The 25,258-nt window shown below is 48.9% G+C and overlaps 1 protein-coding gene across 3 annotated transcripts; it reads right to left on the bottom strand.

Annotated features, from left to right (window-relative positions):
• Window positions 1-449: 449 nt before the first annotated feature.
• LOC116944707 (non-structural maintenance of chromosomes element 4 homolog A-like) lies at window positions 450-24,387 on the bottom strand. 3 transcript variants are annotated; one of them, XM_076068376.1, is made up of 11 exons: window positions 24,282-24,387; window positions 14,490-14,679; window positions 13,585-13,665; window positions 11,647-11,777; window positions 5,904-6,133; window positions 5,507-5,609; window positions 4,873-4,963; window positions 3,792-3,886; window positions 3,521-3,569; window positions 2,092-2,189; window positions 450-940 (listed from the first exon to the last, which is right to left on the bottom strand). In XM_076068376.1, exons 2-11 carry the CDS (start codon window positions 14,677-14,679, stop codon window positions 872-874), a joined length of 1,137 nt encoding a protein of 378 aa, XP_075924491.1. In that variant the 5' UTR covers window positions 24,282-24,387; the 3' UTR covers window positions 450-871. The 3 variants fall into 3 exon arrangements, with proteins under 3 accessions (XP_075924491.1, XP_075924492.1, XP_032814390.2); XM_076068377.1 differs by lacking the exon at window positions 24,282-24,387 and adding an exon at window positions 24,153-24,192; XM_032958499.2 differs by lacking the exon at window positions 24,282-24,387 and adding an exon at window positions 23,890-24,011.
• Window positions 24,388-25,258: the final 871 nt, after the last annotated feature.

Consider the following 25,258-nt stretch of genomic DNA (forward strand, 5'->3'; position numbering starts at 1 on the left):
CTTATAATTTTGTTGACGGACAAATGGACAAACAGAACACCGGGCTTTCACAATTGCTAAGTATTTGTGTATGTATCTGTTATGTTTTTAAAAGAAGACAAGTTGTGAAAAAAAAAATCCCCCGGGCAAAGCCGGGTACTTCCTAGTAGTCTGTAATATACACCTGCCATTCGGCCATTGCAGTGGTGGGTATTCACCTAGAACCCCATTCAAACCCACAATAGCCTGGTTTGCAAGTAGGAATTTCATCAGCGCTCACAGCTGGGGTTGGCATCGTCACTCACATGGCACAATGACGGTGGTGATATCACTGCCACTTATTGGCAAATTGTGGCTGTGTTTGTTGTTGTGTCTGTATGAGGGGCTTTGATCTCAACCAAGGCCAAGACATTAACCCGAACCCTCCTGCTACCACGCAGGCTGAGGGAAAGAGAAGAGTGACGTCTCTCTGGCTATTCCTCCAACCAAAAGCACAATTTATTTATAACACACATTATGAATAACACATAACATAACAAACACAAAGATCTCGCACATAGCCCACACTAACTGTTGGGGCAAATGTTGTTGCTAACACCCATTAAGGCAAATACGGCTCATGAAGGGGTGTGTGGCCAACACCACGCTTGGCCAACTTTGTCTCCTGAGGAATATTATTTACTCAATTAAGGCTCAATCGACTTAAGAGGCACAGGACTGGTTCAAATATTCAAGAGCAGAGATATTCTAGATATACAACCAAGACAACACGAACAAACCAACAAACACGCACAAGCAAAATAACAACACAACCACCGCAAGGGCCTCCCTTGACAGTTAATACTGACCCCCGTGCCAGGCCACATGCAAGTCTGTGTGCCGCAACGCAGGGTTAGTGGCTGGCGTAGTCGGGCAATGGTGAGATCATGGATGACTTGATCTGAAACAGATCGATAAGTTCCTGCATGCACACATACACACACGCGCGTGCACAATCAGCAACAACAACCGCCATTCGCCACTAAGTGGTAGTGACATCACCACGGCGCTTGTGTCAGGCTATGTACACATTAAGGCCACATGAAGAATCGAACGCCCGCTGGCAGGAGGTCATGGGACAGACCCAGGTGCCATGGGTCAACTGAGATGACTGGCCGATGCACTACCTGTGCTATGTTTTGGCCACCTGGAGTTCCGCTCGTTGTGAGCGTTGCTCCTGTCCTCCCGTTATTGCTGGAGAGCAACTGACTCCAATTGCCCAGTAGCGTTCTTCACGAGCCTCCTAAAGAGACCGATCTTGACCCCGCTGGTACCAGTCATCGGAAAGTCCACTCAGCTCCACATCCTCCTGTAACACATCACTCCATCTCTTCTCTAGCCCATGCCGTGCCAATTTGGCCCCTTCTATCCAGCCAAACAAAAGCTGTTTAGACATACAGTGGCTGGGCATGCGAGCTACATGACCCAGCCAATGCAGCCTTGCTTGCTGGAGGAGCTCACCGATGGGACTTTCAAGGATTTGTGATCTCACACAATCCAACCTGGTAAAACCCAGGATGGATCATAGGTAGGCCAGCCTAAATGTTTCTAACCAGCGAATATGTTCCATTAGCGGGGTCCAAATTTCACAAGCACAGAGACGGGAGGGCATGACTGTGGCTGAGAAGACCTGAAACTTTGTGTGGAGCGACAGACCAGGTAGCTTCCACGCAGCATTATGCACAATCAACATAACACACAGATCCCAAACTCATACACGCACATGGAACACACATGCCACGTATATCCTTGGCCAAGTGCTGTTAGCGAGCAGCTATGAAGGCCGGCACAGCACACGAGAAGGTGAGGGGCCAGCACCATGCCCGGCCGCCTTTGTCTCCTCAGTGGCAATGATTTTATACACCGCATGAGGTACTCATTTGAGGCTGAGTCGACATAGGGGAGGCCCAGGACCGGTTCAGATAATCGTCACTGCTGTTGGCCGTGAGCGGGAATCAAACTCGGGTCGCTGGGTTCGTAGCACAGCGTCCTAATCACTACAGTACCGCTCCATACATGCACGCACTCACGTACATGCACACACGTGTGTGTGTGTGTGTGTGCGTGAGTTGCCTTCCAGATTTCGATATCGATGGTCATGATTTCCTGGTTGGTTTCATTCCTCTCTTCTTCTATTGTCTTGCTCCCTCCCTTATTTTCCTCGATTAACTCTAAAAAAAAATCAAACACCATAGATATGCTGTTAGCGATCACCTATTAAGGCCAGCACAAACAGACACAAACAAGCACAGACCCACTTATAAAACAAAAGCATCCGTCACTAAGTGACCGTAATATAATTACAGCACCTGTGCCAGTCGAGGTGCACTTTAAGGCCATTACGTGAAGTTGTTTTATGCTCGCTGGAAGGTGCAGGATAGACCCAGGTGTTATGGGTTGACTGAGATGAGAATCAGAATATTTTTTCATACGAGAGGAATCCGATGAGCAATAAAGCTATTTTTCACAGGTGTCCAGTAGGGGCAGGTCATAACGTTATAACCATACAAAAATACAATAGGAGTGCAAAGTATAGGAAAGGTAATCAAATCACTTCAAAAATATGTTACCTTACCAGGTAAAGCCCACTGAGCTATTAGCTTATTTTATGAAGCGACCTAGTCACAAATGATAGCTTAATAAAGCGGCTTATCATGTGGAAATGTACACGAGCATAATTATATTAATAATCTGGAGGACCCGTAGAAAAAATATACGCGTCCACGGGAAGAATGCGCAAACTCGAAATATACAGCAAGCGTCAGGGTTGGGATCAAACCCCTGACCTGTATACCAGGCGAGGAAGATAACACCACACCACTGTGGTGCCCCCTTCAACAAAATAATATACAAGTTCATTTTACAATAGTACTTCAATTCCCAAGCTTGGGAAAAGCAGAACAGAAAAACAGTCCCAGACACACACAAAGACAACACAGTCCCTCAATAAAATTGTACATTCAAATTTAAATATACATTTTACAAATACAATTTACAAATAACATTGGCAAATGTGGCTGTATGCAACACTAATCTTCTGCAAAATATTGTTTTAAGATTTACAAAATTAAGATAGGAAACAAAGTTCTTCCAAAACATTGGTTCTGCAATGGCTGTCACCTATTCCAATTCTTGTTCTTGGGATAGTTAAAATGCAATTAGATGTACGTTTTAGGTTTCTTGGATTTAACAATAGGGTTAATGAATAGCACATTTTCCAAGAAGGATTTTATGGATGGCTGGCAGATGTACCACCTGTGCTCCCCATTATGCCAACTTGCGAAGACACAAAAACATATACAAACGTACAAAGATACCGTGTGGTCTACACAGGCTGTTGGGGAAAATACTGTTAGAGAGCAACTTATTAAGGCCACCATGGTAAATGAAGGGGTGGTCTGGCCAGCGCCACGCATGGATGCCTTTGTCTCCTCAGTGCCGAGTTGATCTTGGGGAGGCCCATACACAGGCACATGTATCGGACTCACCTATCAGGACTTACCTATCAGGGGAACGCAGGCCTTGTTCCGACTAATCCGGACCTTGCCATTCTGCAGACACAGATGCAGCAACGTGGGGACAGATCATCCATCTCACGGTCTCGCCATCCTCATATCCCTATGTCCCCGTGTCTCCATGTCACGTGTCCCCATGTCTCCACATCTCCTTGTTACCCCCACCATGGCATCCCCCCCCATGTTGTCACCCCCGTGGTGTCCACCCTGTGGCACCCTCCACACCCCCCGTGGTTTCCGCCCCATGGCGTGGCTCACCCGCTGGAGGAAGGCCGTGTGGAAGATGTTCTCCAGCGTGCAGCTGAAGGAGGTGGAGTTGATGACAAACTCAAAGAAAACCAGCGGCTTCCCCCCTGCGTGCATGTGGGTAAGTTTGTGTGCGTGTTTGTTTACGTGCGTATGCGTGGGTGTGTGTATGCATGTGTACATGTGTGGAAGTGAAACAAACACAGCCATGAAGAGGGGGCTTAATATCATACGAGCCTCACAAAGGTCATGAGCAACAAGTTCACTCAGTAACTGCTGAGCGTCACTGCACCGTGGCCTGCGACCGTGGCGAGGGTTGGTGGATCGCGCATTCATGACACACAGCAGCACAGCAAGTGGGTTGTTTCCATCTGTACGTGGATTGAGTGTTGCCCTACTCGCACACCATGGGTGTTCTCAGGGTGCTCGCGTGTATGAAGACAAAACAACGGCTCGCTCTGGACATTAATCGTATAACAATAATATCACATTGATATGGTCCCCGTGCTGCTCCACGAGCGACGCGGTGCCTACGCCGGCACTTACGGCGCCTCCAGCCCATGAGCGCAGAGTGGCCGTTCACTCGCCGGGGCCACGGGAGTTGCGCGGCGTCGGCCATTCCAGTTTTTCGATGTGGCCACGGATAGTGAATCATGTGATGCCCGTTGTAAAAGGAGGGGGAAATCGAGTCATTCACTCTCATTAGCGACAAGAATACTGGCGATGCTCGCTTCGCGCTCCTCAGAATGCGTCATTGCTCCTGGATAAGTGAGCACTAATCGAATCAACGCTAAATGGAGCCATTATATATATGGGCATGCGTTCCCAACAGTTCATACACATCCACGTATTGAATGGCCACAGCTGGAACACATCGGCAGATCACAGCGCCTGCAGTCTACCCGAGGGGACCCACAGCGGCAGCTGTCCCTGTACACCAAATGTGTACACAGCAGAGCAGCCCTGCTACATGGGCATGAGTCTGTCACGAGAGGGAGATGTTGCTATGAGGCTCTCCCAATTGAGAGATTGCCAATTTGAGCGATTTATAAATTGAGTGATTGGTAATTTTTTACAAAGCTAATTAACTCACCGTTAATTTTTATATTTTCTTTCAGAACGCTCTGAATCCTCTCCACTTCCTTGACTGTTGCCTCTTCGCTGCTGGGTTCAAACCTTTTGAGCTGCACACACAAAAGAACAAATGTCCCCTGTGTAGCCTATATATGGTGTTGTGGCAAGTGCTGTTAACGAGCAGTGCCTATGAAGACCACAACGGAGAACAAGGGGATGCTGTGGCCAGCACCACGCCTGGCCGTCTTTGTCTCCCCTAATGCTGATGTATACACACCACACTAGGTCTTGATTTAAGGCTCCTTTGACCTAGAGGAGGTCCAGGACTGTAAGAGCAGTGCGCAAACCACGACATAACTGCTCCCCACACGCAGAAGCAACCTGGCCACAAATGATAGCTCAACGAAGTGGCTTATCATTTGGAGATTTATAGCAGCCAAATATTCTAAAGGCATGTTTCTAAATGTGGAGGTGAAAAGCGGTGTACCCGGAGAAAAATCCACATGACCACAGGGAGAACATGCGAACTCCAAATATACAGGCATCAGGGTCGGGATCAAACCCTGCATACCAGGTGAGGTAGTTAACATATCCTAGCTACAGAAATGAAGAGGGGCAGGGGCCAAGGGTCAGTGTGGGAGGGAGGCCGGGACCTGCTGGGGCATGGCTCGCATTTCCTGTCTTGATTTCACGGGGCGGGACTTCTTGTTTTCAGCGCGCTGCACGGGGAGTGGGTCTGCCTTGAATGTACCCAGCCTGTCCACAGGGGGGACGTGGGGACACAAGAGAGAGACATGCAGAGACGCACGGGGACACACAGAGTGGCACAGAGCAGCATGGGGGTATTTAGAGAAACACAGGGTGACACAGAGGGACACACAGAGACAAGACAATATGGGAGGATACACGGTGATACATAAGAACACACAGGTGGATCAGGGAACATGGGTATACACGGAGACACGGGCCACACAGGGGTACATGGAGAGACACATGGGGATATGGGGGGACACGGGGGTACACGGGGGGACACGGGGGCGCGACTCTCACATGTAGTGGAAGGTGGGCACCACGCTCATATAGGATGAGGTGCAGGTTGCGAGCCGGGCCCAGGCTCCGCGTGGGAAGCAAGTGCTGTCCTCCGTGACGTATGCATCGTCGCATCCTCCTTGTCCTTGTCGTGTGTCCTCGTCGCTGCCACCCAGCTTCTCCCCCTCCCTGCAAAGCGACTCTGCCCCCGCACTCGCACCGTCTCCACGGGAGCAGCCCATGTACGTCAACTGGGGGGGGGGGCACAGGGGGACGGCACGGGTGAGTGCGATAGTGTAGCGGTTAGCGCGCTGCGCTATGAACTTGGCGACCCGGGTTCGATTCCTGCTCACGGTCAACACCAGTGACGATTATCTGAACCGGTCCCGGGCCTCCCCTAGGTCGACTCAGCCTCAAATGAGTACCTGGTGCGGTGTGTAAACATTGCCACTAGGGAGACAAAGGCGGTCGGGCGTGGTGCTGGCCACCCACCCCCTCGTGTACCGTTCCGGCCTTCATAGGTGCTCGCTAACAGCACTTGCCCCTACAGTCTGTTAAGGCTATATGGGGGATCTTTGATCTTTGTGTAGTAACCGACTTCCTCGTGGTGCCGGACGGGCAACATTGTTGTGGACAGTGCCGTGGGGGGAGGGCCAATTAAAATTGGCCTTTCCCCTCAGGGCGTCTGTCACCACCACAGCGGCTAAATGGGGGCTCTGGATGGGTGCGAGGGGCTGGTAACCCCTCCACCTTCAATAAATTACCACTAAACCACGACTGAAATATCTAACTAATAAGCTCGTGCCGGAGGCCCGGGGGGACAGGCATCTATGACGTCTCCTGGCCAAACCCCATTTGGCAGAGCCAGGAGATTGAATCTTTAATCTCGGGGCTCCTCCAGAAACAACGAAAGCTACTACGGATGGCCACGTGGAATGTTCGAATGCTCACTGCAAAGTAGAGGCTGCCACTTCTCTGTCGGGAGCTGGACCGGTACCGCCTAGATCTCTGTGGCATTCAGGAGGTCCGGTGGACCGGCTCTGGCTCCTGCCACCATGAGGGGTGGACAGTCCTCTACTCGGGGCAGGAGACTGCCAAACAACAGCTTGTGGCTCTTCTTCTGAACAAAATGATTAAGGGGGCGTGGGAGCGTGGCGGTGAGGTGTGGGAAGCTGTAAGCCCCAGGCTACTTTGGGCTCGCCGTCCCATCAACCGGAGGCGAGGAGTGGTGGTCGTGGTTACTTATGCCCCCACCGAAGACGAACATCCGTGGAGGGATGCAGGCAAGGCCAATGAGGCAGATGCCTTCTATGACCTCCTGTCACAGGTGCTGGCTAAAGTGGCCCCTCGGGATAGAGTCGTCTTGTTGGGTGACTTCAATGCCCGAGTTGGTCATGATGCTGGCACCTGGTCTGGAGTGATTGGAAGCCATGGGCCAGAACAGCTCAATAACAACAGTAGGAGGCTGCTAGATTTTTGTGCAGCCCATGGACTTGTAATTACCAACACGCTGCTCCGGCAACGGCGCATCCACACAACATCATGGATGCATGCCGGGTCCAACCAAGAACATCTGCTGGACTACATAGTGACAGACCAGCGGATGCGAGCCCATGTCCTTGACACCAGGACCTACCGTGGAGCTGATCTGCCCTCTGACCATCGACTAGTCATTTGTAAGATGCGCCTGCCATTCTTCCATTCCGGTGGTGGGTGTACACCCAGGACCCCATGCAGCTGCAATGGCTGCTTTGGGAACGTGGTCCAGACCTCCCCAGAGACCCTGGCTGACAGAGGAGGTGTTCAGGATGGTTAAGAAAAAGCGACAGGCCCACTCTAATCGTCTACAGCATCCCACGTCAGAGAATGAGGAGGCTTACCACATCCTTCACTCGGAGGTTTGGAGAGCCGTGAGGCGCTGCAAGGATGGGTGGTGGTCGCGGGTTGCTGAAGAGATGGAGTCTGCCTCAGTGGCCCGCGATCACAAATCCCTATTTCACTCCATCAAAAAAGTATCCTGCAGTGCCACACCTATTACTATCATTAGGGGAAAAAAACGGTGATCCAATCTCCGACCCCCAGGAACAGGTTTGCAGATTTGCTGAGCATTTCTGTGAGGTCCTGGGGGAGGGGAAATCCCTCAGCCAGGATAACGTGGGACAAAGTGGGGATGACCCTGCTGAGGCTGCGAAGCCTCAAATATTGGAAGAAGTCGCCCTCTGTGAGTGGCTGGCTGAGCTGCCATCTGTTGAGGAAGTACTGAAGGCGATCCAGAGTCTGAGACCAGGAAAGGCACCGGGCAGAGATGATCTTCCAAGCGAAATGCTGAGGGAGGGTGGCGTTTGTGCACAGACTGCCCTAAATGACATCATAACAACAGTCTGGACCACTGGACGGGTTCCACAGGATTGGAAGGATGCCCTGGTGGTCCCCCTCTTTAAGAAGGGGGACCGCACAGACTGTAACAACTACAGGGGCATCTCACTCCTCAGTGTGCCGGGAAAGGTCCTGGCAAGGATTATTCATTATCGCCTTGCTAGGCACGCTGAGGAGAGGCTTGCGGAGCCCCAATGCGGTTTAAGGAAAGGGCGGTCCTGCACAGATGCCATATTTTCTGTCCGTCTGCTACAGCAGAGGTGTAGGGAATTCCAACAAGACCTCCATCTCTGCTTTATTGACCTGGTCAAGGCCTATGATACCATCAGTAGGCCTAGGCTCTGAGTTGTTCTTCGTGCTTTCAGAGTCCCTGACCCTCTGCTCACGATCATTCATGATGGGTGAGCGGGCCCGGGTAAAACTACGTGGCCGAGAGTCAGAGCCATTTCCTGTACACCTTGGGGTGCGACAGGGATGTCCTCTGGCTCCCACATTATTTAACATCTATTTTGACCACGTAGTTTGTGAAGCCTTCAATAGCTGTACCGGAGGAATTTCCATTTGGTACAGATGTAATGGGATGCTGATCGATGCCCGGGTGTGGTTAAGGGATGGCTCCCTATTGGTCAACCACGTTATGTATGCCGATGATTTGGTAATTGCTGCTCATTCAGAGGAGGAGTTGGAGACGCTGCTGCTGAAACTGGAGGTGAGGCCTAACCATCAGCCCCACCAAAACTAAGCAACTGCTTGGGTATTTTGTACCATCAGACCCTCCACCCCCACAACTCCCAATTGGTGATGGGGCAGTTGTGGAGAGAGTGGAGAGTTTCCCATACCTGGGCAGTGTGCTCATGACCGGCTCCGATTTAACAGTTGAGGCCTCACTCCGAATCAGTCGAACGGCAATATCTTTTCATCGGTTGCGTAACGCTGTGTGGAAGCTACCTGGTCTGTCGCTCCGCACGAAGCTTCAGGTCTTCTCGGCCACGGTCATTCCCTTCCTTCTCTACGCTTGCGAACCGTGGACCCCCCTAATGGAACATCTTCGCCGGTGAGAAACATTTAGGCTGGCCTGCCTACAATCCATCCTGGGTTTAACCAGCCTGGATTGTGTGAGGAGCTCACAAATCCTTGAAAGATCTGGGCAAAGTCCCATCGGTGAGCTCCTCCGGCAGGCAAGGCTGCATTGGCTGGGTCATGTAGCCCGCATGCCCAGCCACCGCATGCCTAAACAGCTTTTATTCGGCCAGATAGAGGGGGCTAAATGGACGCGGCACAGGCTAGAGAAGAGAGGGAGTTGATGTGGTACAGGAGGATGTGGAGCTGAGTGGACTTGCCAATGACTGGTACCAGCGGTGTCAAGATCGGCCTCAGTGGAGGAGGCTCGTGAAGGACGTTACTGGGCAGTTGGAGGCAGTCGCCCTCCAACAACGGAGGGCTGAGGAGCGACGCTCACAACAACAAGCGGAGCGCCAGGTGGCTAAAGCACAGCAAGTTGGCACAGTAGGGGGCACAGGTGGTGCATCAACCAGTCGTCTCAGTCAGCCGATCCGTGGCACCTGGGTTTGCCCCGTGACCTCCTGCCAGCGGGCGTTCGACACTTCACGTGGCCTCAAGGTGCACATAGCCTGGCACCAGCGTCGTGGTGATGTCACCGCCACTTAGTGGCGAATGGCGGTTGTTGTTGTTGTGTAGTGACATGGAATGGGGCACTATGGCGCGTAGTGCTGGTTGCTGGCACAGAAAGGGATCTGCTGTTGTGGCAGCCATGTCTGCCAACAGGTCATGTGATAAGCCTGAGAAAGGGATGTGGGGCAAAGGTGATTGAGGGGGCACGTGAGGTAAAGCCCAGGAACCTTCTTGTAGGTTCTAGAAGGGGGGAATCTAGCCAAAGGTGGAGCGATGTCACGCTGGGTGGATAAAAGGGGGACCCAGAGCAAGGTTCGGGGCTTTTGTTTGGAGTGGAACCCGTCGTGCTGCTGGAGTCTTCGTCACCGTCTTCACCTCCTCGGCGTTGTCAGTCAGGCAGCCTATTAGCTGTCCTGACCATAGTATGTAGCGACATAAATAGGCCGTTCTAAGGCTAGTGATGTAATGTGTAAAGGGACCCACTAGGGGGCAGGTTCCGGATGTCTCGGAGGTCGGGTCAGGTCATGATAGTCTGAGTGAACCCGCGAGAGCACGTGACCGGATGAGGGGGCATGGGAACCCCCAGTGGGGAGTGAAGGGGCCACGTGGTGTGCATCCAGAACCTCCGCCACGCCCCAGCTGTTATAAGCCGAGTCCCGAGAGGGAATGTGGCCGTTCGACCCAGGAATGAAGCCGCCTTCTTCGATCCTCGCTCTTCAGTCTCCGCACACGACGACCAAACGGCGTGTTGGCTGTTATTGTTCAACCATATAGAGATTCCGTTCAAATGGTTAGGTGGTTAGGAATGAACGTTGAGCAGTATTGGTTGTGTTAGTGCAAAACGTGTTGCCTCCAAGTCTTGGTGTGCACCTATTGGAAAATAACCCACTACACTTGTACCTGTGAAGGTTATAGCAAATAGAGTGCCTCCTACTATTAGTGTCTTTGTCGCGGTTAGTGCGCTGAATCCGGTGATCCGAGTTTGATTTCCGCGCTCGGCAAACACCAGTGACGATTATCTGAACCGGTCCTGGGCCTACCCTAGGTCGATTCAACCTCAAATGAGTACCTGGTGTGATGTGTTAACATCGCCACTGAGGAGACAAAAGCAGTTGGGTGTGGTACTGGCCACCCACTACACGGTGTGCTGTGCTGGCCTTCATGGGTGCTCGCCAAGAGCACTTGGCCCAACAGTCTGTTCAGGTTATAAGAGGGATCTTTGTCTTTGTTGTACACAAATGTACAACAATGAGCAGATTACATGGCAGCTAAAACGCAGCAAGTTGGCTCAGTAGGGAGTACAGGTGGTCCATCTGCCAGTCATCTCAGTCAAGTTAACCCATGGCAATTGGGTCTGTACCATGACTCCTGCCAGCGGGCCTTCGACACTTCATATGGCCTCAAAGTACACCTAGCCTAGCACAAGTGCCGTGGTGATGTCACCTCCACTTAGTGGCGAAAGGTAGTTATTGTTGTTTTACACATGTGGAGGTCGGTGGCCAGCACCACACCCTTTGTCTCTCAAGTGGCAGTGTTCACACAATGTACCAGGCATTTATTTGAGGCTAAGTCGACATAGGGAAAGCCCAGGTGTTGGTGGCCATGAGCGCGAAATGAACTTGGGTTGCCGGGTTTATAGCACAGCGTGCTAACCAATGTGGCACACACATGTACACACTCTCTCCCTCTCTGAAGCTCTCTCTTGCTCTCTCACTCCCTCTCACTCACTCTCTCTCGCGCTCTCACGCTCTCTCACCACGTGCTCCGAGAAGACCCCTTCGTCGAAGTCCAGGAGCCCCGTGTGCAGCTGCGTCGCCTTCTCCTGCCCGATGGTGGCTGCCAGCACCAGGAACTGCGAGTCCATCGCTGCTTCCCGTGTCTCCTTCACTGCAAAGGCACAAAGCCTACTGAGGCTGCCGGGGCAAGTGCTGCCAGTATGCACCAACGAAAGCCGGCATAGCCTGCCTCTCGACAACTGGCAGATCACCAGCATCGAATGAAGCGAGCTTGACTCTGTTGATGAGACAATGAATATCTAAACTGGCCTAAATTTTGGCTTATACCTAATCAATGCTGCTGAAATTTGGCTGATAGGATAAATAAAAATACTTGTGTATAGATGGATATATGAAGGAGATGTAGTGTCTGCACATACATTCTGCTCAACTTCTCCACAAGAACGCCTGTGAACGCCATGTTATGAGGGCGTTGGTGTGGCCAGAACCACGCCCGGCCACCTTCATCTTCCAAGAGCACTAACCACTGAGCCACCAATTCTCCACAGCACTTGTGCCAGATCAGGTGCACCACCTATGCCCCCTACTGTGCCAATTTCCTGCATTTAAGCCACCCAGCGCTCCACTCGTTTTCTTGAGCGCTCCTCTGCCCTCCACTATTGTTGAAGGGCGACTGCCTCCGACTGCCCCGTAGTGTCCTTCACGAGCATCCTCTAACGAGGAGGACAATCAGTCCATCTCTTCTCTAGCCCATGCCATGTCAAATCAGCTCCCTCTGTCAAATTAAATATAAGCTGCTTGGACATCCGGTGGCAGGGCATGTAGGCTGCATAACCCAGCCAACGTAGCCTTGCTTGCCGGAGGAGCTCACTGATGGACTGTGTCTTGATCTTTTCAGGATTTGTGTGCTCCTCACACAATCCAGTCTGGTTAAACCCAGGATAGATCATAGGCAAACCAGCCTGAATGTTTCTAACCGGCGCAAATGTTCCATTTGAGGGCTCCACGTCTCACAAGCATACAGAAGGGAGGGCATCACTGTGGTCGAGAAGACCTGAAGCTTAGTATGGAGCGATAGGTCAGAAAACTTCCACACAGCGTTACGCAGCTGATGAAAAAATAATGCCGCTCAACTGATTTGGAATGAAACCTATATTGCTAAAGTGGAGATGGTAATAAACACACTGCCCCAGGTACAGAAACTTCTCCACTCTCTCCACAACTGCCCCATCACTCATGGGGAGTTGAAGAGGTGGAGTATTTGATGGCATAAAATACCCACGCAGCTGCTTTGTGTTTGTGGAATTGATAGTAAGCCCCATCTTTTAGAAGCACACTCCAGCCACAGCCATAGCATTTCCAACTACACAGAGCGAGTAGCAATCTCTTGACCACAGCCGGCCATCAATCAGCCTCACACTGTATCTGCACAAGATGGAAATTCCTCGAGTACAACCATGGAAAGCATCTCAAAGAAGATTATTTAAAAGTGTAGGGGCCAGAGGACATCCCTGTCGCACCACAAGGTGAACAGGGAATGGCTCCGACTCCTGGCCACGTAGCTTTACTCAGGCCTGCCCACCATCATGAAGGTCCTTAATGATTGTGAGGAGAGAGTCAGAAACTCCAAAAGCACGAATAATGACCCAGAGCCCTGGTCTATTGATGGTATCATAGGCATTAACCAGGTCAATGAAGCAGAGATGTAGGTTCTGTTTAAGTTGTGTACACCTCTGCTGTAGCAGGACAGAGAATAAGGTGTCTGTGAAGGACCGGCCTGGTCTGAAACCACATTGGGCTTCCACAAACCTCTCCTCAGTTTGCCTGGCAAGGCGATGTTTGATTATAATTATCCTAGCCAGGATGTTTACTGACATAGCCACAAACACAAACAAAGACATACAGCAAGGTAGGCATACAGAGCGTAAGACAGATGGATGAGTGGACATGACACTCACCACTACGGAAGAGTTTCTGACTCTGTTGAAGAGCGGTCGCGAGTCCTTCGTTGTCTGGCTTAATGAGCTCCTCTCTGTCCTCTGCACACGCCAACACAGAGAAACGCAGACACACGGTTATAAACGCACACAATCAGATACACAACAACATCCACCATTCACCACAAAGTGGCAATGACATCACCACAGAGCTTGTGCCAGGCTAGATGCATTTTGAGGCCACGTGAACTGGCAAATGCTCAACTGACAGGTCATGAGACAGAACCAGGTGTCATGGGTTGACTGAGATGACTAACCCTAATTTGAGGGCAACTGTCTCCAACTGCCCAGTAGCGTCCTTCAAGAACCTCCTCCAGAGGCCGATCTTGACACCACTGATATCAGTTTTCCGTCCGGTGCTCAACGAGACGGTTACTGCAGACATGCCATAGTGAAGTCACGTCGGTATAAAATAAACGACCTACGTAACTTTAACGAAAGAACCAGAGAGTATGGATTCCTGCAGTCACGAAAGCTTCAAATCTAGAATGCCGTAGTGAGTTTCAATAATCGAGCCTTGTCGATACGATGCTACATGCCACTGTGTTGGCTATGTCACGACTCATTCGTGGCCGAATGTGTCATAGAACCCCAATATGAAAATTGCTGCACCTGACTATATTTTGCACGTGGTGATCAAACGACATTCTCGTCGAGTAAGGTGCCGAGGCTCTTTAGAGGAGTATAAAACTGAATCCTGGAATCTAAGACCTGGCCACCGTGTTGTCCATATGAGTGGACTCACACCCAGGTCACCGTGTTGTGAGTGTGAGTGAACTCACACCCTGGTCACCACCGTATTGACTGCTTGAGTGGACTCACACCCTGGTCACCACCGTGTTGACTGAGTGTGAATGGATTCGCACCCTGGAGGCTGTGAATAAGCTCGCGGTACTTGTGTCGCAGCTGCTGCCTCTTCCTGGTCACTTCTATGTTGCGATTGTAGCCCTCCCAATCCTCATCTTCTCCTCTCTCGTCATCCTCACTGTTGTCCTCTTCACCATTCGTCGCCATCGCCTCCTCCCCCTCCTCCTTCTCCTGTCTCAAACGTGACATCTGTCAATGATGGAAATAACAAGGTTAGAGGTAAGACAACCCAAGTCAAACCCAGCCTATATCCAACCCAGCCTTATCACTAGACCTATCTCTAACCCAGGCTAACTTTAACTGCAGCCTATCTCTAACCCAGTGTACCCCAAACCCAGTATAACTCTAGCCCAGTCAAACTTGAACCCTGCCTCCCTGCCTATCTCTAGCCCAGCCAATCTATAACCTGGCCCAACTCTAACATGGCCTCACCCTAACCTGGCCTATCTCTAACCAGACCAATCCTTAACTTAGGCCCAAATATAAGCTGGTCTATCTCTAATTTGGACTCTCACACGGCCTATCTCAAACCCAGTCTATCTCTAACCCAATTATTTGGTGATGCTGTATTGACAGTGGTGCACAATCACAAAAACTCGACACATTCATCAATAACACTGTCAATAAAAGTTTTAATATAAAAATTGTGTTTTGGGCAATGTTTTTTTTTTATTTAGCACATAAACAGGGGCCGGAGAGATGGAGGGGACAATACGAGTTGGAGACTGAACTTTACACCAATAGGGCCTGGTGAGAATAAAATGTATAGTGTTTTCTGATGACCAGTTTCCAAATAGGCATATGAATAGTTACATAACAGCAAATCCTTAAACATTGTAAAATTAATTTAGATTGAAAGTTAAATTTTAAAATGTTGCTGGAACAATGCATTGTGGGATGATGTATTCTTGTCAGCACAGGGCACAATCCACTTGCATTCCTCGGCCCAAACGCCATCTCAATTAAAGGAATTTACTTGCCCTACATCCTCGAGGTGGAAAAATCTGAGAAATAAAATGAAGTACACACAGTCTGCTAGCCTATAACACCTGTTATTATGCGAATTGGAAATAACACGATTAATGCATTAGGGAACACGTTCTTTATCACTATAATGCAAATTTAATATAACAGGATTGAATAAACAGAACTACGTGGCATTAGTAGGAATAAGTGGTTGTACGGCTGCCTCGGCGTAGCATCATCACACAAGGTGGGATGCTGCTGGATGTTTCTAGATGCTACCCACACGTCTCAGTCTTTGTTCAGCCTGCATACGCATCTCACGTGTCATCGCGGTGTTCTTCAGGAACGCAACTACCGTGTAATAGAACAGACTTGTATATGAAACTAAAATAAAATTTAAAAGAGAGTTGTGCCTATCTACCTCTAAACCAATCTATCCCTAAGTCTATTGTCACGTACGTGGAAATTAAATTCACTGGGAGGATCTATGGTGATGCAGAGTACATTTTGTATTGGTACTGGGACACCGAGAGAGATGGCAATTTTTCAGCAGAATATTTAATATTAAAGCGGAATACAGTAAGTGTTTAAGGTGGTAGATGTGTTCCTGAAAAGTGCCACGTTAAGCGAAAAATGTGAAATAAAAATAATTTCCCCATAAATAAGGAAACGATGAAGTTCGGCGAAATACGATGTAGTACGCACACACGCAGTGAGATGGTCAGAAACTTGACAGAGGGAACACCATTCTGGTATCACTCCACGTACTCTATCACTGTCCCGCTCAGCCGCGCAGATAAAGAAAGTTCGTCGTCGGCCACTCAAAAAATGCGTGGTAACGGTGCGCTCAGTGTGTTATAACGGTGCAAGGGTTCCGGTAATCGGTCATGTGGGTCCCCAATATTTGATTTGTCTCACACGGTCGCACCTAGGCTATTATATAACACGGCTTCTCTTGCCTCATCACATCGTTGTTTTGCTCACGGTCTCGAACATATAACGCCGTGGGGGCGCTCTGTCTTCACAAAATGCAGCCACTACAGCTTCGTAGTCATACCTCCTTTGCAATATTACATTATCGCTCAAATAAATTAAAATGTGGAACGTAAATGAAATAATTTTCACAAAAAATAATTTAAACTGCACATTAAATAAGTGTAAAATCTTGACATAAAACTTCCGTGACTGCAGAAATTCATATTCTTTGGGTCTTTCGGTAAAGTGACGTAGATAGGTTCAAAGAAAATAACTAAAAATCTACGTCATCCTGATGACGATTGCTTGTGTTGCGATCAAAACGTCGTAGATTTTTTGCTATTTGCTTTGAACCTATCTACGTGCCTTTACCGAAAGACCTAAAGAATATAAATGAGTGTTGTTGTTCTTTTTACACTGTTGTTGAAAAGATCTCTCGTGGTATCTTCTTGGTTCTTTAAGTAAAGTCACGTAAAATGGAAATAATAAAATAATAAAAATAAAACGTAATAAAATACAATTATCACGACGTTTCGGCCACAACACAAGTAGCCTTCCTCAGGTGAAGAAACAGAACTGTCGGAAAGACAGCGCTCCAATGAACACTGTGAACCTTGGCAGCATATTTTAAGCTGGGTGGGAGGAGCAGAGCGCCTTGACAAAGGAGTTTACATATCAACAGAAGAATTTAGCATTGAAGTAGCTGTGTTAATGTGATTAATTAGCAGGTTGTTAAAGTCAGAAATGAGCATGTAACTTGGAGATTAGCATGATGTTAGTGTGAGGGATCAGCATGTAACTGGTCACGGAAGTAGCTATGTTAAAGTCAGAGTTTACATATCAACAGAGGCATTTAGTATATTGATGCTAAATAACTCCAACTACCCAACTATCATACAATAAACCGATGTGAAAGAACTAAATATAAACTTCATCAATATAATCAATGTACTCAATATATTCTCCAATAAGCTGAGCTATTAACATAAAGTAACTGGGTATACACTACACTATATAATGAATACCATATAGTAAACTGATAAAAAACTAAAATATAAACGACATCAATATTATCAATAAACTCAATATACTCTCCAATCAGCCGAGCTACTTACAATAAGTCATTATACATTACAATTCTATGTCGAAAAAAGTGGCGGTTTCTTTTTTCCTCAACGTTAGCACCACAAAAACGACGAGCTTTGTTCAGACGGACGAGTCCATCTATGCTCGGAACGGAGGAGGGGGGAGGGAGAGAGAAACAGCCACGATGTGCTGCTCTGGCCTGTGTTGCGTTACAACTATGCTATAAACTAGACTATTATACATTACGATATTATACCTTCCAATCCAAACTACATTGTATAATATCGTATACACAGCCCAATGTAAGCTCTAACATTATGCATTATATTGATATGCCTCCAACTAAACTTTTTTCTACATTACACGACTATAAACCGTAATATACACTGACATAGACAAACCCCACCATTGAATTATACAATGCGTTACTATACACTACCCTATACTTTAGACTATACAAATATTAGACTTGTAAAATTACACTATGTATTATTCTACCAACCCTACCGTATACCACACTGCTGTATATTCACTATACAATTACAATACTATATATTGCCTTATGAATTATGTTAAACATTACACTGTTATACTATTTATTATACAATATGCTACAAACCATACCATTGACCATCGTGTGAAAGGTACTAAGAGGCAGTGCCAGCGAATGGACTGCGGTCTGAAAGTCACCGTAAAATACAATAAAGAACCGAAATGGTGTATCACGTCTTTCCAATGATTACTAAGCCATAATCCATCTTCTCGGTTGAAATTGTCTCTGTGTTTGTATATGTGGATGGCCTCATGAACGAATCTCTCATGGTAGCCGGATGGCTTGCAGAGAACCTCCGCCTTGGAGAAGTCAATGTCATGTGAGCCCACTGAATTATAACAGTGATCTGCCACGGCTGAGGTGTTCGTCCTACCGTGTTTCAAGTCTGCTTTATGTTCACGGATGCGGTCCGAGACATGTTGTTTGGTTTCTCCACTGTAACTGCTACCAAAGGCAACTTTGTTTGCAGACGCCCGGGTACTGTATGTCTGGAACCACATCTTTTACAGACGGGACCAAATCACGGATTTTACGTACTGTGTTGAATCGGACCTGGATCTTGTGTGTATTCAGGATTTTGGAGATCTTTTTTGTGACCCCCACAATGTAGTGTAAGGTAATGGTTTTGAATGGTTCGTCAAGAGGATCCTTCATGGTTGGAGTGATGGCTTTGCGGATTGTGTAGTCGGAGTAACCATTAGCCTTGAGAGCTTGGTGTACGTGCTTGAGTTCACTGGCAATGTGTTCCTGGTCAGAGATGCATTGGGCTCTATGGTATAGAGTCTTGATGAGGGAATTCTTCTGGGATGTATGGTGGTGGGAATCCGGTTTTAAGTAAGCATCCGTATGGGTAGCTTTCCTGTAGACAGAGTGGATCATTGCACCATCAGGTCTCCTTTTAATGAGGACATCCAAAAAGGATAGCTTGCCAACTTTTTCAACTTCCATGGTAAATCTGATGGCTGGGTGTATGGAATTGATGTGGTCGAGGAATTGGTCTCGAGCAGGCAGGCCATGTGGCCAGATGACAAAAGTGTCATCCGAGTACCTCTTCCATAAGGTCGGGCGTAGAGTGGCAGTCTGGATGGTGTCAGTCTCAAATTTCTCCATGAAAACGTTGGCTACAACCGGAGATAGGGGGGAGCCCATTGGGGTGCCCTCAGTTTGTTTGTAGAAAGTTCCATTCCAGGTGAAGTATGTGTTAGTTAAGCAGTGTCTCACCAGGAGGGTATATCAGTATGCAGTCCTTGATTAACCAAGTCTTCAATGATTGCGATGGTGTCAGGTACAGGAACTTTGGCTCTCAAGGGCCTGGGTGACATCGCTGCAGATGTAGCAAGATCTGAAATCACTGCAACCCTAAAAAACGCTAAGAGGCCAGCTAGCAACATCAGCAAAGATGAGCGTTTTGAATTCTCAATTTAAAAAGAGGGATGACATTGCCATCCTCTCAGCCGACAAGGGCAATGCCACTGTAATCATGGACAAAATAGAATATAACAACAAAATTCAGGAACTACTCAACGATGGCAGCTATAAAAAAAAAAATAAGAAGAGACCCCACCAACAGCCTCGTCACTAAAACCAACAAAATCATTTCTGATTCAACCGCATTAATTGATCAAACCAAACAGTTCTCGTTGAAACCTTCTGCGGCCAGGCCACCAAGATTATATGGCCTTCCAAAGATACATAAAGATACACCCCTTCGTCCCATTGTTTCTACTATCAACTCCCCCACCTACAAACTGGCTCATTTTTTGTCTGAAATCCTGCGGCCTTTTACTGGAAAAACCACCTCTGCAGTACTAAACTCTACTCACCTAGTATCGACAATCAAGGGTATTTCCCTGTCCCCAGACAACCTGCTTGTCAGTTTTGATGTGGTTTCCTTATTCACCAAAGTTCCTGTACCTGACACCATCGCAATCATTGAAGACTTGGTTCATCAAGGACTGCATACTGATGTACCCCCCTGATGAGACACTGCTTAACCAACACATACCTCACCTGGAACGGAACTTTCTACAAACAAACTGAGGGCACCCCAATGGGCTCCCCCCTATCTCCGGTTGTAGCTAACGTATTCATGGAGAAATTTGAGACTGACGCCATCCAGACTGCCACTCTACGCCCGACCTTATGGAAGAGGTACGTGGATGACACTTTTGTCATCTCGCCACATGGCCGGCCTGCTCTAGACCAATTTCTCGATCACATTAATTCCATACACCCAGCCATCAGATTTACCATGGAAGTCGAAAAAGATGGCAAGCTACCGTTTTTGGATGTCCTAATTAAAAGGAGTCCTGATGGTTCAATGAGCCACTCTGTCTACAGGAAAGCTACCCATACGGATGCATACTTAAAACCGGATTCCCACCACCATCCATCCCAGAAGAATTCCCTCATCAAGACTCTATACCATAGAGCCCAATGCATCTCCGACCAGGAACACATTGCCAGTGAACTCAAGAACGTACACCAAGCTCTCAAGGCTAATGGTTACTCCGACTACACAATCTGCAAAGCCATCACTCCAACCATGAAGGATCCTCTTGAATAAACACAAGATCCAGGTCCGATTCAACACAGTACATAAAATCCGTGATCTGGTCCCGTCTGTAAAAGATGTGGTTCCAGACAAACAGTACCCGGGCGTTTAAAACTAATTTGCCTCTGTGGTAGCAGTTACATTGGAGAAACCAAACGACATGTCTCGGACCACATCAGTGAACATAAAGCAGACTTGAAACACGGTAGGACGAACACCTCAGCCGTGGCAGATCACTGTTATAATTCAGTGGGCTCACATGACATTGACTTCTCCAAGACGGAGGTTATCTGCAAGCCATCCGGCTACCATGAGAGGTTCGTGCATGAGGCCGTCCACATATACAAACACAGAGACAATTCCCACCGAGAAGATGGATTTTTGCTTAGTAATCATTGGAAAGACGTGATAAACCATTTTGGTTCTTTATTTATTGTATTTTACGGTGACTTTCAGACCGCAGTCCATTTGCTGGCACTGCCTCTTAGTACCTTTCACACGACGGTCAATGGTATGGTTTATAGCATATTGTATAATAATAAATAGTATAACAGTGTAATGTTTAACATAATTCATAAGGCAATATATAGTATCGTAATTGTATAGTGAATATACAGCAGTGTGGTATACGGTAGGGTTGGTAGAATAATACAGTGTAATTTTACAAGTCTAATATTTTTATAGTCTAAAGTATAGGGTAGTGTATAGTAACGCATTGTATAATTCAATGGTGGGGTTTGTCTATGTCAGTGTATATTACGGTTTATAGTCGTGTAATGTAGAAAAAAGTTTAGTTGGAGGCATATCAATATAATGCATGTTAGAGCTTACATTGGGCAGTGTATGCGATATTATACAATGTAGTTTAGATTGGAAGGTAAAATATTATAATGTATAGTAGTCTAGTTTATAGCATAGTTGTAATGCAAGACAGGACAGAGCAGCGCATCGTGGCTGTTTCTCTCTCCCTCCCCGCTCCTCCGTTCCGAGCATAGATGGACTCGTCCGTCTGAACAAAGCTCGTCACTTTCCGTGGTGCTAACGTTGAGGAAAAAAGAAACCGCCAATGTAAGTAGCTCAGCTGATGGGAGAGTATATCGAGTTTATTGATGTAGTTTATATTTTAGTTTTTAATCAGTTTACTATATGGTATTCATTATATAGTGTAGTGTATACCCAGTTACTTTATGTTAATAGCTCAGCTTATTGGAGAATATATTGAGTACATTGATTATATTGATGTCGTTTATATTTAGTTCTTTCACATCGGTTTATTGTATGATAGTTGGTGTAGTTGGAGTTATTTAGCGTCAATATACTAAATGTCTCTGTTGATATGTAAACTCTGACTTTAACATAGCTACTTCCGTGACCAGTTACATGCTAATCCCTCACACTAACATCATGCTAATCTCCCAGTTACATGCTAATTTCTGACTTTAACATCCTGCTAATCTATCACATTAACACAGCTGCTTGAATGCTAAATTCTTCTGTTAATATGTAAACTCCTTTGTCAAGGCGCTCTGCTCCTCCCACCCAGCTTAAAATACGCTGCCAGGCTTCGCAGTGTTCATTGGAGCGCTGTCTTTCTGACAGTTCTGTTTCTTCACCTGAGGAAGGCTACTTGTGTTGTGGCCGAAACGTCGTGAGAATTTTTTTTATTGTTTTATTTTTATTTTATTATTCCCTTCTACGTGACTTTACTGAAAGAACCAAGAAGATGAATCGCTGCAGTCACGAAAGCTTTAAATCGAAATCTCTTGTGGTGGTTGTCAAGGCAGGCCCAACTCGTATCTTTTGCCATCAGGGGGGGGGGGGCAAGGCACCCCCCCCCCGCTTGCCCCCCACGCTACGCTCGTTACGCCACCACTGAGTGCGCGCATTCCGCGATTGCGAAGTGTTCTCGAATGGAAGAACCGCGTTATAGCGAAAACGCGCTATAGTGTGAACACCACACGTTAAAGTGTGCACGTGTCACCGGTGGCACCGGAGTCGCCGCTAGTTGTGCGCCAAGAGTCCAAGTTTGCGTCTCTCCCTGAAGACAACCCTAATGACCTCTGCTTGATCTCGTATAAAACAAAAATCCCCCGTATAGCCTTAACAGACTGTTGTAGCAAGTGCTGTAAGCGAGCACCTATGAAGGTCGGCACGGCACACGAGGGGGTGGATGGCCGAGACCACGCACGGCCGCCTTTGTCTTCCCAGTGGCGATATTTACACATCGCACCAGGTACTCATTTCAGGGTCAGTCGACCTAAGGAAGGCCCACGGCCAGTTCAGATAATCGTCACTGGTGTAAGCCGTGAGCGTGAATCGAACTCGGGTCCTCAGGTACCCGGGTGAGTAGCGCAGTGTGATAACTTGCTACCTACACGCGATCACGAACAATGCCTGCTTGGTAGTTGCTACACAGTCGTCGCTCACCACCACAGCACAGGCTGATTTTCACTAAACACGGCTCTTCTCTCAGTGTGAATATTTACATTAATTTAGTCAATTAACACTGAGGTATATAACCATGTCCTTGTCTAATTCAGCAATAGCTTGATATCCCTTTAAATCTTAGCATGTATATTACGCTTTTTGCCCTGCTCATATGAGACGTCTCAGCCGATGTCTCCTATGCTCCCATCTCTGAGTCGCTGTTTATATAGGCGGGATACAGTAATTGTATCAGCCCGTCCTCCAACACGTGGGCCCCCTTCAATGTCTGAATATTTCAAACAATGAAAGCAAATCAACACCGATACCGGGAATCAGTGTGACGAAGAGTAAACGCAACGTACATCAAAACAAGCGTGAACTTGCGTTGAGCCCATGGTACAGTGAGTGTGATACAGTCTATCCCCAAACCTAGTCTCTAAACCGGCCAGTATTACATTTATATTATAAGCGCCACTTCAAACACATCCTGTGAAAAAGACCAAATCAAGATTCGCCAAGCTACAGTGGCGAGCCGGATCGCCCCAGCGCGATGTTCTGCGGCCTGCCGCCCTCCCACGGATCGCCTCTGCGTTCGGGCCTGGTCCGGGGGCTCGGGACACAACCGGCACTCGCTCGATGCACTCTTACACAGTTGGGCAATGCGCATCGCGTAGCGCAACACTGAAACCGGCATCGCTCTTCCCCGGCTCCCTGGAGGTCTGTGGAGCATCCTGACACCAAATATCTGCAGAGATATTGCACGAACTTGCAAAGGAGTCGCGCGTTTTCTTGCTATCGACACTGAACCCGCCTGCCCATCGTAAACCAAGAACTCAACAATGTTCCTCGTCACCGACTCGAGTCCCGATCCCCCCGCCTGGGGTCGCGCTGCTGCTGCTGCTGTCGCCATCCGAGAATATCAGCCAGGACGCCGGCGAACGGAGCGCAAGCCACGCGGAAACGTCCGGATAATCAACACAGCATTCGAGACCAAAGCACCACCATCGGCACCCCCTGGCGTTCGCGTGATCCTCCTCGTAGACGCCGATGGTGGCACCGTGAACCGCATCGGAACATCAGCAACCAGGCCGATACGCTCACCTCCTTCAAGAGCGATCAGGGAAAGTCACTCGGGGGGCGGGGGGCGGGGGGGGGGCGGGCGGGGGGGGGCGGGGGGGGCGGGGGGGGCGGGGGGGGCGGGGGGGCGGGCGGGCGTGCGGGGGTCGTTACCTGCCGACCACCCGTGCCGAACGCGGCCTAGCGCCGCCGTCCCGCGCAGAAAAAAAGTCGACGGGGTCGCGCGCTGATGACGTCACCCGCTCTCACCCAACGTGGCCAATCCGCGTGCTGCAGAAAGTCCGCGGGGGTTACCGACAACGGCCGCTTGCACGTGGATTGGATTATAGGGGGCACAGCTGGTGCGTCTGGTTAAGGGGCACAGCTGGTGCGTCTGGATAGGGGGCACAGCTGGTGCGTCTGGTTAGGGGGCACAGCTGGTGCGTCTGGTTAGGGGGCACAGCTGGTGCGTCTGGTTAGGGGGCACAGCTGGTGCGTCTGTTTAGGGGGCACAGCTGGTGCGTCTGGTTAGGGGGCACAGCTGCTGCGTCTGGTTAGGGGGCACAGCTGCTGCGTCTGGTTAGGGGGCACAGCTGGTGCGTCTGGTTAGGGGGCACAGCTGGTGCGTCTGGTTAGGGGGCACAGCTGCTGCGTCTGGTTAGGGGGCACAGCTGGTGCGTCTGGTTAGGGGGCACAGCTGGTGCGTCTGGTTAGGGGGCACAGCTGGTGCGTCTGGTTAGGGGGCACAGCTGGTGCGTCTGGTTAGGGGGCACAGCTGGTGCGTCTGGTTAGGGGGCACAGCTGGTGCGTCTGGTTAGGGGGCACAGCTGGTGCGTCTGGTTAGGGGGCACAGCTGGTGCGTCTGGTTAGGGGGCACAGCTGCTGCGTCTGGTTAGGGGGCACAGCTGGTGCGTCTGGTTAGGGGGCACAGCTGGTGCGTCTGGTTAGGGGGCACAGCTGGTGCGTCTGGTTAGGGGGCACAGCTGGTGCGTCTGGTTAGGGGGCACAGCTGGTGCGTCTGGTTAGGGGGCACAGCTGGTGCGTCTGGTTAGGGGGCACAGCTGGTGCGTCTGGTTAGGGGGGCACAGCTGGTGCGTCTGGTTAGGGGGCACAGCTGGTGCGTCTGGTTAGGGGGCACAGCTGGTGCGTCT

The sequence above is a fragment of the Petromyzon marinus genome, chromosome 21 (assembly GCF_048934315.1).
Source record: "Petromyzon marinus isolate PM22_M1 ecotype Great Lakes invasive population chromosome 21, UKy_Petmar_22M1.pri1.0, whole genome shotgun sequence".
NCBI classification, from domain to species: domain Eukaryota; kingdom Metazoa; phylum Chordata; class Hyperoartia; order Petromyzontiformes; family Petromyzontidae; genus Petromyzon; species Petromyzon marinus.

What these genes read in the sequence shown, in the direction of transcription:
- LOC116944707 (XM_032958499.2), bottom strand. Translation starts at nt 23,961, where the DNA reads ATGGCGACAGCAGCAGCAGCAGCGCGACCCCAGGCGGGGGGATCGGGA. An exon ending in GCTTATTCACAGCCTCCAGG is followed by an intron (nt 13,666 to 14,489) that starts GTGCGAATCCAT and finishes TGGCGTGTGCAG; the next exon opens with AGGACAGAGAGGAGCTCATT. An exon ending in GGCCTGCGTTCCCCTGATAG is followed by an intron (nt 2,190 to 3,520) that starts GTAAGTCCTGAT and finishes ATTTTTTTTTAG; the next exon opens with AGTTAATCGAGGAAAATAAG.